Genomic DNA, 12,922 nt, shown 5'->3' on the forward strand with positions numbered 1-12,922 from the left:
GGCATACATCTTTTTCAAAACTTAGCAGGGATGGTGGAACCCCCCTACAGATATTTGCCATACAATTTAACTTAAGTGCAAAAACTTTTTAGTTGGAAGGTTTACACCAGTAGAGCACTTTATAATTTTTATTTTTTAGATTGTTACACTTCATTTTATATGTTTTAGTTACTATTCTAATGTAAATTATTGCACTTGAAGTTAATTTTCCACCACCCATGCTAAGTCCATGTCTTTATGGACCTTGGTTTGTGCACTGGTGGGCAGTCATGTTGGATCAGGAAGGGGCCATCCCCAAACTCCTCCCACAAAGTTGGGAGCATGAAATTGTCCAAAATGTCTTGGTATGCTGACACCCTAAGAGTCTAAGGGGCCAAACCCAACCCCTGAAAAACACCCCACACTATAATCCCCCCCTCCACCAAATGATTTGGACCAGTGCACAAAGCAAGGTCCATAGAGACATGGATGATGAGCGAGTTTAAGGTGGAAGAACTTGACTGGCGTGCACAGAGTCCTGACCTCAACCCAATAGAACACCTTTGGGATGAATTAGAACAAAGACTACGAGCCAGGCCTTCTCTCCACCATCAGTGCCTGACCCCACTAATTCACTTCTGGAAGAATGGTCAAACATTCCCATAGACACACTCCTAAACCTTGTGGACAGCCTTCGCAGAAGAGTTGATGCTGGCATAGCTGCAAAGGGTGGGCCAACTCAATATTAAACCCTATGGACTAAGACTGGGATGCCATTAAAGTTTGTGTGTGTGTAAAGGCAGGTGTCCCAATACTTTTGACAAGTGTGTATGTATATATACTGTAGTGTGTGTATATATATCGCACACACACACACACGCATGTGTTTGAGCTTTGGGGTGCACACCCTAATGCAATAGGCTGCGCACGCCTATGACAGAGTCCTGCACGTCTCTTGCAATCAAAAGTAGGAAGGTGTTTCCCCAATGCTCAGAATCATACAGAGCGCGCACACAACACTCGATCCAGTGGATAATGTCTGTGCTCAATCCCTCAAAATGAACTGCCTTTTCTACAGTGAGACTGGCAGAAAACAGGAAATTTTACACATTCAATGTAATGAGGTAGCTCCTGGTGTTCAACCGGCACATCCTACTAAAAATGGTTCTTCAGAAATAGGGTCAGTGCTGAGGCATGGCATGGCTCTGGACCTAGACAGCACTCTGTGGTTAATTTACCAGTACACGTCTGTAAGGCACCACATTGCAGAGCTCAGTGCCCAAAGGTCACATTCCAGGCTAGCCTCACAACCAATGTTAATTTTGATAAATTTCGATTTAGTTATAGTCTTTGCCATTTTAGTTTTAGTCATATGTTAATCTTTTGACTAAAATGCTATTTTAGGCATCTGAATAGTTTTAGTCAAAATTTTAGTCAACTTAAATCTCATACATTTTAGTCAACTACAAATGGAATAGATTTAGGTGAATTGTAATGCATGATTTAAACATTTCTCTAGAAATTCCAAGCTAATTATATACTCCTGGTAAAAAACTAATATGTTATTATTTATGGTATTAAGGTTTAAACACGCACTACAGACACAGATTTAGCCATTGTGATATATAACATCTTTATAAATAAAACCAAGTTTCATAAACAAACAGAAATATTGCTTTTTGACAAACAGAAGTAGTAAAAACCTTAAACTCTATTGGCTGTAATGTCATCGCACATATTACCTGAATATATTACCAGCTTTAAATATTAAGAAAAAATTTTAGTCTTATGACCAAAATGCCATTTTAGTTTTAGTCATATTTTAGTCATCTGAATTGTTTTAGTCAACTAAAATAGTGTTAAAATGGTTGTAAAATCAGGATGATAAAACACTGCTATCCCCTCTGTTTAATCAAGGTGTATAGCACTATGTGTCCGTTTTCTTAAATTCTAATTGCCTTATTTTACAGAAATGACTTGCTGTCAGTGACATTCCTCTGCTCGATCTTCCCTGTTGTCCTCTCTGGAAAGCAGAGGGGAGGGGCTGAGATAACCCTCGGACATCAGCTGGCCAGCAGAGGAAGGTCATATGACCGCTGTGAGATAAGACATTTACGATTAGAGTTTTAAAAAAAAAAAAAACAGACATCTAGTAGTTTAGATCCTGATAAAACACAGGGGATGCAATGAACACTGCTCACAACAATCTGGCTGCTTACTGTAATTAAACATTCTAATGTTTTTGTAAATCAGGCCCAAGTGTAATGACCCACAGCATCTAACCATGGTTCTGATATGAGTAACTAATTAGTTGTATATTTTTTACGCTTACCAGCGCATTTTTACATTTGTCTTAATAACTAATTAAGATTGTATGTTCAATTTTGAACTTCATTGCATTCCGATTGCCTTTATTTTAGTGTTCTGGTCTTTTTACATAGCTGTTGTCTCAACTATAGTTGAGACAGGTGACTGATCCTCTGCTGTTGTGATATTACCCCAAGTCACATGACTTCACTGTCCAGACCCAAGAGGTTGATTTACTAAAACTGGAGTGTGCAAAATCTGGTGCAGACGCGGATTGGCTACCATGCACAGCTGCACCAGATTTTTCACTCTTCAGTTTTAGTAAATCAACCCCATGGTGTCCAACCTGTGTCTCTTTGGCACTTTTTGTGAGGCCCTAGGGGCCCCTGCAGATACTAATCTGTTTCCCTATTGGCTTGTTATATAAATGATTTCTAGCAATCTGATGTAATGTGTCTTGAAGCATGTTCCCAGTCTCCAACAACTTCTATACCATTGTTCACAGTCTCTGACAGCCTCCTGCAGCATACCCCCAGTCTTGACCATCATTTGCATCATGTTCACAATTTCTGAACATCTCCTTTTTCATGTCTGCAGTCTCTTAATATCTTTTGCACCATGTCTGCAGTCTTTGGTCATCTCTTATATCACGTCTGCAGTCTGAGCATCTGCTGTACCAGGTCTACAGTCTCAGATCATCTCTTGTATCATGTCTGCAGTCTTTTTTTTTTTTCAAAACATTTTTATTAAAGGGTTTTGTATTTTTTACATAGATACAAACAACCAAACAAACAAAACATTTGGCATTTTAAAAGGGCACAAGCTGTGTCTGAAGATCTCCTGTGCCAGTTCCGCAGTTTGTGGCCATCTCCTGTATTATACCAGTATTTGACCATCTCATGTATCATGTCTTTAGTCTCCATCCATCTCCTCTAATTATGTGCAATGTCTCTCAACATCATCTTCTGTATCATATCTACAGTCTTTGTCCATCTCTTGTATCATGTCCGCAGACTCTGACCATCCCTTGTATCATGCCCATAGTCATTGACTATATCCTGTCTGCTGTCTCTGACACAGAATATTCACAGAATTTTATGTGAAGCCCTTTGGTGACGTTGAGGGCCTAACTTGAGGCTTCCCAGTTCAAGAAAGCTGACCACCACTGGTCTAGATCATTGCTTTAGGAGTCACTTTCATATACATACAGTATACAGGAATTTATCTACTGTGCTGATCATGGTTAGGGAATTCTCCCAGGGTCCATTAGCAATGGTAACAAAGAATCACTGGTTGTGTATAATACCAAAATTCCTCATCAGTTGGCAGTGCAGGTAAAGCCTGTGACTGCAACTATTGGCCTCAAGTCAAACACAATCCAGGGAAAGAGGGGGGGGGGGGGTGTCTCAACTTCCAGTAAACTAAACATTGTGGTGGTTAAATACTTTTTATCCAATTAACAGGTATTGCAGAAGAAATATTTAAACTTTAAACTAAAGGATTACCACAGTCTGAAACATGGCTAAACAAACATTTATTAAGATGCTGGTTCATAAATAGCACAATCTTGGTCCTGCTTTTACAAATTTACCACACAGTGATAGAGAGAGCGAGAGAGAAAACAGAAATCATCATTATTTCAGTACAAAGTTGTAGTTAAAATGTTTTAATAATTACTAAATTAATACCATATGTACTAAGGCAAAGAGTAAATTAAGCCATAATAAATGTGGGCTGCGCAGCAGCAAAATCGAGCACGTTATTCCAGTGGTTTACACCGAAATTAATAATTCTGGATAGGGATGGCATCAGGGAGCTGGAAACACAATGTCATAGATCTCTTTATAGTGCTCAACAAAATGCACTTCTAGTCCTTCAGTGATGAACTCGGCCAGGTCATAGTAATCTTTCTTATTTTCTGATGGTAGGATCATACAGGTGACACCTGCTCTTTTAGCCTGAAAAGAGATATATTTTGTTATAAACATTCTCTTCATTAAGGTAAAAACCATTAAAGACTGAAATCATAACCCATAACTCATTTCCCCTAGCCCTTCCCAATGAATTATGACATACTTAATGCCTGGAGAGCAATTATTCTCTCTGATTGGACCCAGCGCATGCACACGAAACGGAGAACAGTCTACGGGGAGTGGATGGAAAGTACTGGATTTGCTTTGTCACCTTTACAATCCTTAGCTTTTGTTGCCTTCTTTCTTTTTGTGCATGTAGTATTGGAATGTGGTGCCTTAGGATGCTATGCTGGATCTCTGTGATAAGTACTAGATATCGCCATTTAAAAAGGCTGACACTGCTGGGCAGCCAATTCATCTATATGTTTGCACCTGAATTCTGGCAATTTACTTTTTTGTTTGTTATGGTGCCCAAGGTCTGTGGTGAAGCCATTTATGAGATTTAATTGCCACTGCCAGATTTTTACATTACAAAGAATAACAGCAGAGGTAGAGAATTTTTTGCAATGGTTGGTAGACTCAGACCTGTGGTAGGAGATCATATAGAAGAAACCATCATGAATAATTCAGCCTACCAGCACATAGCCACAACTTAACCACTTTAAGACCAGGCCCATTTTTGACACTTTTTTTTTTACACGTTAAAAATCAGTATTTTATGCAAGAAAACTACTTAGAACCCCCAAACATTATATATATATATTTTTTAGCAAAGACTCTGGAGAATAAAATAGCAGTCATTGCAATATTTTTTGTCACGCTGTATTTGCGCAGCAGTCTTTCAAACGCCATTTTTTTGGAAAAATTAAGAAAAATCAAATTTTACTGCATTTAAAAAAAACTAAACAGTAAAGTTAGCCCATTTTGTTCTACATTGTGAAAGATGATGTCACGTCGAGTAAATAGATACCCAACATGTTACAGTTTAAAATTGCGCACACCCGCGGAATGGCGACAAATCTACGGTCAATAAAAAATCTCCATAGGCGACGCTTGAAATTTTTTTAACGGTTACCAGTTTAGAGTTAGAGTGTAGCTCTTTTTTTAAATTATTGCTCATGCTCTGGCGATCGAGGAGATACCTGACATGTGTGGTTTGAACACCGATTTCATTTGCGGCGTGACTTCCAAATACGTTTTCTTTCGTGCGCGAGCCAACGGCGACAGGGGCGGCTACATTTTTTTTCCCTATTTATTTTAGTTTTTTTTTTTTAATTTTAACACAGGTTTTTAAAAAAAAAAAAATCTGATCACTTTTATTGCTGTCACAAGCAATGTAAACATCCCTTGTGACAGCAATATGCAGTGACAGGTACTCTTTGTGGAGGGACTCTAGACCCCTCCACTACACTTCCATGTATTCAAAACGCCAAAAACTGCATTTTTGAATACATTCACTTTTTGAAATTGCGGCCTTTAGCAGCCAAGTAACCCGGACGTGATGTCATGGACGCCGCCTCCGGGTTACGTCATCTGAGACCCGATCGAAGCCGCTTCCGGCTTTGATCGGAACTCCATCCAGCCGGCGGTAAAAAACAGTACCGGGATGATGCCTCTAGCTAGAGGCATCTCCCCGGTATAACCACGCAAAGCCAGCCGACGTAGGTCTACGTCGCTGGTCGTAAAGTGGTTAAAGTGATTCTGAAGGTAAGATAAAAAAAAAACCAACATGTTATACTTACCTGCGCTGTGCAATGGCTTTGCATAGAGCAGCACTGATCCTCTTTTTTTGGGTCCCCCCCCCCCTGGCTCCACCCCCTACTGAGTGCCCCCAAAAGCAAGCCTGTTGCTCTGGGGGCACTTGAGCAGGCTTACTCCGGAGCCACGCTCTGGGAGTCCATTCACAACGGAGCGCAGCTCGGCTCCGCCACCCGCTCTCTCCTCATTGACAGCATTGTGTGAGCCAATGAGGACAATGAGGAGAGAGAACCAGCAGAGCCACTGCTCTCATGCACATCGCTGAACCAAAATGGGGCTCCGATAAGTATAAGGGGGGGGGGGGGGGGGGGAGCTGAACTCAGGTGGCTTTTTACCCTATTGCATGGAATGCATATAGTGGTTCTAAAGGCAGGAGGTTTTTTTTTATCTTAATGCAAAACTTTTTGTGTGCAGCAGCCCCCCTGATACTTACCTGAGCCCCACCCAGATCCAGTGATGTTGCAGGAGAGTTTTGGTTGTCCGGGACTCTCCCTCCTCATTGGCTGAGACAGCAGCAGGCGCCATTTACTCCCGCTGCTGTCAAAGTCAGTGAGCCAATGAGGAGAGTGAAGGGGGGGAGCTTGGCTTGGGTGCCCCCATAGAAAGTTACGTGCTCTGGGGGCACTTGGGAGGAGGGAGGGGCCAGAAGTGCCGGCAAGGGACCCGAAAAGGGGAGGATCTGGGCTGCTCTGTGCAAAAACCAACTGCACAGAGCAGGCAAGTATAACATGTTTGTTATTTTTAAACAAAAAAAAAAACAAGACTAATATTTTCAAGGGGATACCTGAGCCTTTAGAACCACTTTAAATACCAGCTTTAGGTAGAAAAACACTTTAAAACCAATATACAGCTTAATACAATATAAAAAGAACAAGTGTGTGTGTGTGTGTGTTTGACGTTTAACTATATATGGAACAAAGTCCTCATCTTTGACCTGGGTACTGTTGCTTGGCTGTTCTAACACTGCTGCATTCCCACTGTAAAATATATTTTCCTAGACACATAAAGGTTCACAAGACATTAGCTGATCTTCAGAATGGTTTCTACTGTCACAGTAATACAAGCAGAGAGTAAGCACGGAAATTTGAAGACTTGAGCTTCAAAGTACTTTATCTCATACTCACGGCTATAGTTTTTTCTTTGATACCGCCTACAGGTAGGATTTTTCCCGTCAAAGACACCTCTCCAGTCATTGCCACATTTTGGCGAGCAGAACGTCCCAAAGCTAAGGAAAGCAGAGCAGTAACAATAGTGCAGCCTGCACTAGGGCCATCCTTTGGTGTAGCACCCTAAGAAGAGAAATACTGTATATCACTTGTTGTAAATGCAGAAAAAACCCCCCAAAAAAAAAAAAACACAACAAACTTGTTTGTAGGGTTCATACTGTTAGGCTCCGTTCACATGTAGGCGTTTTGGGGCGTTTTTGGGGAGTTTTCCTGCTCTAGGATCAGCTCTCAAAACGCCCAACAAGACAAATCCTATTCATTTCAATGGCCCCTGTTCACATCTGAGCGTTTTTACGCTGTATACAAAACGCCCAACGCTCAAAAAAGTACACAAGCTTCTTTTTGGGCAGATTACAGGCGTTTTCCATTGATCTCTATTCAATCTAAAAACGCCTGCACAAAAATCGCGGTAAAAATCGCCCCAAAATCGCGGTAAAAAAAGCGCGAAAACGCTACGCTCAGGTGTGAATGTAGCCTTAAGAGTAAAATTATTTTGTGTAATATAGTAAAAAAAATCTTGGGTCTATCCAATTTCATAATGGTCACACTAATGTTATTTCTGGCATTCAAAAGGTCTCCATTTCTAAAGCAATTAAAAGCGATATAAAAGTAATCTAAAGTGAAATAATATATATATATATATATACATATACACATACACACACAATATATATATATATATATATATATATATATATATATATATATATATATATATACACACACACACACATATATACATGCATACAGTATCTCACAAAAGTGAGTACACCCCTCACATTTTTGTAAATATTATATTATATCTTTTCATGTGACAACACTGAAGAAAGGACACTTTGCTACAATGTAAAGTAGTGAGTGTACAGCTTGTATAACAGTGTACATTTGCTGTCCCCTCAAAATAACTCAACACACAGCTATTAATGTCTAAACCGCTGGCAACAAAAGTGAGTACACCCCTAAGTCAAAATGTCCAAATTGGGACCAATTAGCCATTTTCTCTCCCTGGTGTTATGTGACTCGTTAGTGTTACAAGGTCACTTTTGTGAGATACTGTATATACACTATATGTTATATACATGCAAAGTGCTGTGCTAATCAACTAAATCGAATATACCATATGTGTAAAACAAAATAGTCTCACTCAGTGCCGTATGCCAACACCACAAAACTGTGCATGAGATATACATGACAAAAATGCAATAAATTCATATATCTAAATGAGGATTTTAAACAGTTCATAAAAAATCCAGAACAAGTGCAAAAGTCCAGAAGAAAAATCTATGATAAAAATGGTGAAATTTATAAGCGTCCCTATAGTGAATTTAAAAAGAAAAAAAGGGGGATTTGTAGATGCATGCAGAAGGGAAAACCAGCTTCCCAAGACATCTCCATGGATCAACACCAATACATATGAATAATAATAATACAGTGCAAGCGCATTATTCATATAAAAGCGAAAAATCAAATTCCTATGTGACATATCAAATAAATGGATAAAAGAAGTAAATGCACTCAGTGATACAGCATCTTGTGGAACAAAGTGACTCCAAATGGCATGCAGAAGTGTATAATGGAAATCAGCCCATCCACCAAGGCAAACTGCCTCTCACCTCCAATATTCGACCCTCATAAGGATTACACAGCCAAACAATGCCAAGGAATCAAAAAGCATACTCCAGATAGGGAATCCTGAATGGAAAAGGGATCCTCGTATGGCTCCATAAATATAGAATATATACAAGTGCCACCAAAAAAGCTACGTTTGAATATTTTCCAAGTGAGGCTTTTGGAGAACTGAGAGCACCAAGTTCAAATCCCATGGTGGTATAGATCGTACCGGTGGAGTCATAATAAAAGTACGTACCAATGAATGCATGGCTAAGGGTCGCTGAACGAAGATTGCCAAGGCAGACACCTGGCCCTTGATGGTACCCAAGGCCAATTTCTTCTCAACATCTCATTGAAGGAAGGTCAAAATCTGAGCCACCGAAAAAGAACAAGGGTGAACTTTGATCGACTCACACCATGAAATGTACGCTTTCCACGTAGGATGGTAAATCTTCTAAGGAGGTAGACTTCTTAGTCTTCAGCACTGTCGGAATCACCAACCCAGGCAAACCTCTATCCTTCAGCACCTGGCTTTCAACAGCCAGGCTGTCAAAGCCAGTGACTGTAAAGAAGGATGGAAGATCGGCCCTTGGGACAGCAGGTCCTCCCTGAGAGGCATTCTCCAAGGAATGTCGGTGACCAAGCGCACCAGATCAGTGTACCAAGACCGGCGAGGCCAGTCTGGGGCCACCAGTATGACCAGAATCCCTTCAGCCTCGATCCTGCGCAGGAGCCGCAGAAAAAATCTTGAGGGGGGGAGGAGGAGGCGTAGATCAGACGATACTGGCCCTTTGGGCCACCAGAATGTCTGTGGCGGTCGCTAGAGGATCCCTTGACCTTGCTACAAGGCTCGGTACCTTTCTGTTGAACCGAGACGCCAACAGATCCACCTTGGGGGTGCCCCACCGCAGACATATCAGATGAAACACATCCGGATGAAGGGACCACTCCTCTTGGCCCACGCCTGCTGACTGAGATAGTCCCAATTTTCCACTCCTGGAATGTGTACAGTGGAGAGGGAACTAAGTGTACTGCCCACTGGAGAATGCTGGCTACTTCCAGAGCCGCCAACACACTTTTTGTTCTGCCCTGGTGATTGACATAAGCCACCGCCGTGGCAATGTTCGACTGGATCCATACCGGGAGCCCCCGGAACCGATCTGTCCAGTGAATCAGGCAAAGCCTGCTCGCCTGAAGTTTTTAGACATTGATCGGCAGTCTGGATTCCTGCAGCGTCCAAAAATCCTGAGCAGAGCTCAGTCCTAGGGCACCTCCCCACCGGGACAGACTGGCATTTGTTGTGACCACTGTCCAATACAACGGGAGAAAAGATTTGCCTGAGAGCGAAGCCACCAGACCAGGGAACCCCTGGTTTCCCGGCTCAGCCGAATCTGATTGTCCAGAGACTCTGACACTTGTACCATTTCTTCAGGATCTCCCTTTGGAGGGACCTCGTATGGAACTGTGCAAACGGAACTGCCTCAAAAGGTAGAAACCAACAGTCCCAGCATCCGCATTCAAGTCTGGAGGGAGGACCACCTGCTGGACAGCAATAAATGAATCGCAGCATGCAACTTCTGGAGTTTGTCCAGAGAAAGGAACATTCTGGCTAGAGCTGAATCCAGAGTCAGACCCAGATAATCCAATTTTCTAGGGGGAAGCAGGGCAGACTTCTGGTAGTTTAGAAGCCAACCAAACTCCTTCAGGGTCTGTATATTGATCTCAACGTTGTCCATAAAGGCAGAAGAGGACTCAGCTCACAAGAGGAACCTTTCCAGAGTGAAAGAATGAAACTATCTTGTAACTAGACCGAATAACTTCATGGACCCATTTGTCGTTTACCAAGGCGGTCCTTGAGCCTGGAAAACAACAAAGATGTCCCCCCAAGCATGGGTGAGGGCACACGTTCATGCTGAAAGAGCCATGTCTGTGGGTCTAGAGCAGTGTTTCTCAACTCCGGTCCTCAAGGCACACTAACAAGCCAGGTTTGCAAGAAAACTGAAATACATCACAGGTGATATAATTTGCTGCTCAGTGATTGCAGTATTCTAGTCTGCATCTCCCCAAGGTAATACATAAAATCTGGCCTGTTAGTGTGCCCTGAGGACCGGAGTTAAGAAACACTGGACTAGAGAATCCCGCTCTCAGCTTTCCAGACCAGGGCCACTTGGAACCTCCCGAGGAGGGCTTGAAAGGTTTTTAACACTTGTCAGTGGACCCTGAGGGACAAAAAAAACCAAAAAAAAAAACTGTGTGCCAAGAAAGAAGTGCCGCGTCTGTGACGAGGTTCTTCCCCCTCCCAGACTGTGGAAGCCAAACAGGCGATGGCCTTAAAGGGCAAATTAGCCAGAGCTTTTTTTTTTTTTTTTTTAAAAGTCTGGTCCACAGACCAACACTTGAGCCACAAAACACGCCTAAGCACCACTGCTGAAACAGATAGCTTAGAAATCAAGGGAGCTGGGTCCAGAGAGGCATCGCAGACAAATTGCAGCCCCTGGACCAACTGGTCCGCCAACTCGACAAAGGCAGGAGGAATCTGTCCAACCCCAGATCATGGCGCAAAAGTTCAGCCCACTCAGTTAGTGTTTCCAATACCAGGGCAATGGGCAGGATCGGCCTCAGCGCATAACCAGCAATAGGGAACATATTGCGGGCCACAGACTCCACCTTCCCGTCAGCCAGATCCCTAAAGGCCAGGGATTCCTCTACCGGAATCATGGTTGCCTTGTTCAGCCTGGAGACAGGAGGGTCCACCCTTGGTGGCACATTCCACTTCTTGAGGAGTGACTCTTCAAAGGTGTACCTCACCGCAAAGCGTTTAGGACCCACAAAGGGACATTTTGGCCGATCCCAATCTTTTTAGACAAAGTTGTCAAAATAGGAGGGATAAAGGAACACCTTTGCCATGCGACACAGCTTGTGGGTGCCAAAAGGGACAGCCACCTCCATCTTCAAAGTCTCCTGCATGGATGTAATCAGTGCATCAACCAGCGCTTTCTCATGCACAGCCACAGCTGTGGAGGAATCATCCTCACTACCTGAGAGATCAGGAAGCGTAGCTACAAACTCCGCAGGGTGGGCCACATCCGTGGCAGCAGAGCCAGATTCAGGATCTGATGAGAAAGATGAGGGCGCTTTCTGCTAGCCCGCCCAGAGATAGCCAATAGCCACGTGTGGCGTCCAGGGGAAAAGGAAACTCAGGAGTCAACACCAGGGGAAAAAGAGGAGCCCCCACAGCCCCCTATCACCGCACAGAGGTTCCAATGTCATGGCCGATGCCGTCAATGCACGCCGGACTACACAAACATGGCTGCTGGTTTGGAGAAAAACACAGGCCCCAAGGCTATGGCACCGACCATGGAAAAATAGTTGCTAAACGCTGCACCCACCAAGCTCCCAGGAGGGAACCCTGGAGCCCAGGCCACATACACAGCACAAGAGGGGACCTGGGCACAGGACTACAAAAAACTGTCAGTGCCCACCCCAGCAGGGAAGTCTGTCCCCCACCGGTACAGTGCTTCACACCAGTCCCATCTACTGGCCAACCCACTGCTCTACCTCAGAGGAGGGAGGGCTACAAAGATGGCATAGATGGAAGGGGGGCCTAGGGTGAAGGAGAGGAACCCACAGAGGTAGGGCTGTCCCAGGGGGGTGCCTGCATTTAACCCACACTGCATTTAGAGGGGGGGGGGGGGGACATCTTACTCACCATTCCATGGAACCAGGCAGGCACCATTTACAGACAGAACCCTTCACCATCGAAATGGGGGGCTGTCAGTCAGGAGGAACACTGAGACTCGGGCCAAGACCCGATCGTATGTAACCTCACACACAAGGCGTTTAACTCGCAGGCCAGCCCCCATCCAGTGGGGCTTTGTCAGGACCGATCCAGCGCGGAGCTCTCGTCTGTGCGTGCTCGATGGCCAGACTTGGGTGACCACTGGATCTAGCTATTCAGCCCATCACCTGGTCTGGCAGTTGATTGTAGATCTCAGAGGAAAAAAAATTGGAGAAAAAAAAAAGCCATTTAACCACTTCTGGACCAGAAGGATTTGCCCCCTAATGTCCAGGCCATTTTTTGCGATTCGGCACTGCGCTACTTTAACGGAAAAATGCGTGGTCCTGCGA

At 43.5% G+C, this 12,922-nt stretch overlaps 1 protein-coding gene across 1 annotated transcript in view; it reads right to left on the reverse strand.

Moving 5' to 3' along the window:
- Positions 1 to 3,897: 3,897 nt before the first annotated feature.
- Positions 3,898 to 12,922, reverse strand: part of LONP1 (lon peptidase 1, mitochondrial) — a 67,221-nt gene continuing 58,196 nt past the window's right edge. Inside the window, exons 17-18 of the mRNA XM_082255404.1 lie at positions 7,082 to 7,246; positions 3,898 to 4,244 (exon numbers count right to left, since the gene is read on the reverse strand). Of these exons, the coding sequence (XP_082111530.1) occupies positions 4,095 to 4,244; positions 7,082 to 7,246 (315 nt within the window). The 3' untranslated portion in view covers positions 3,898 to 4,094. The remainder of the gene's footprint in view (positions 4,245 to 7,081; positions 7,247 to 12,922) is intronic.

This window comes from Pelophylax lessonae (genome assembly GCF_965119305.1).
Source record: "Pelophylax lessonae genome assembly, chromosome: 1".
NCBI lineage: Eukaryota > Metazoa > Chordata > Amphibia > Anura > Ranidae > Pelophylax > Pelophylax lessonae.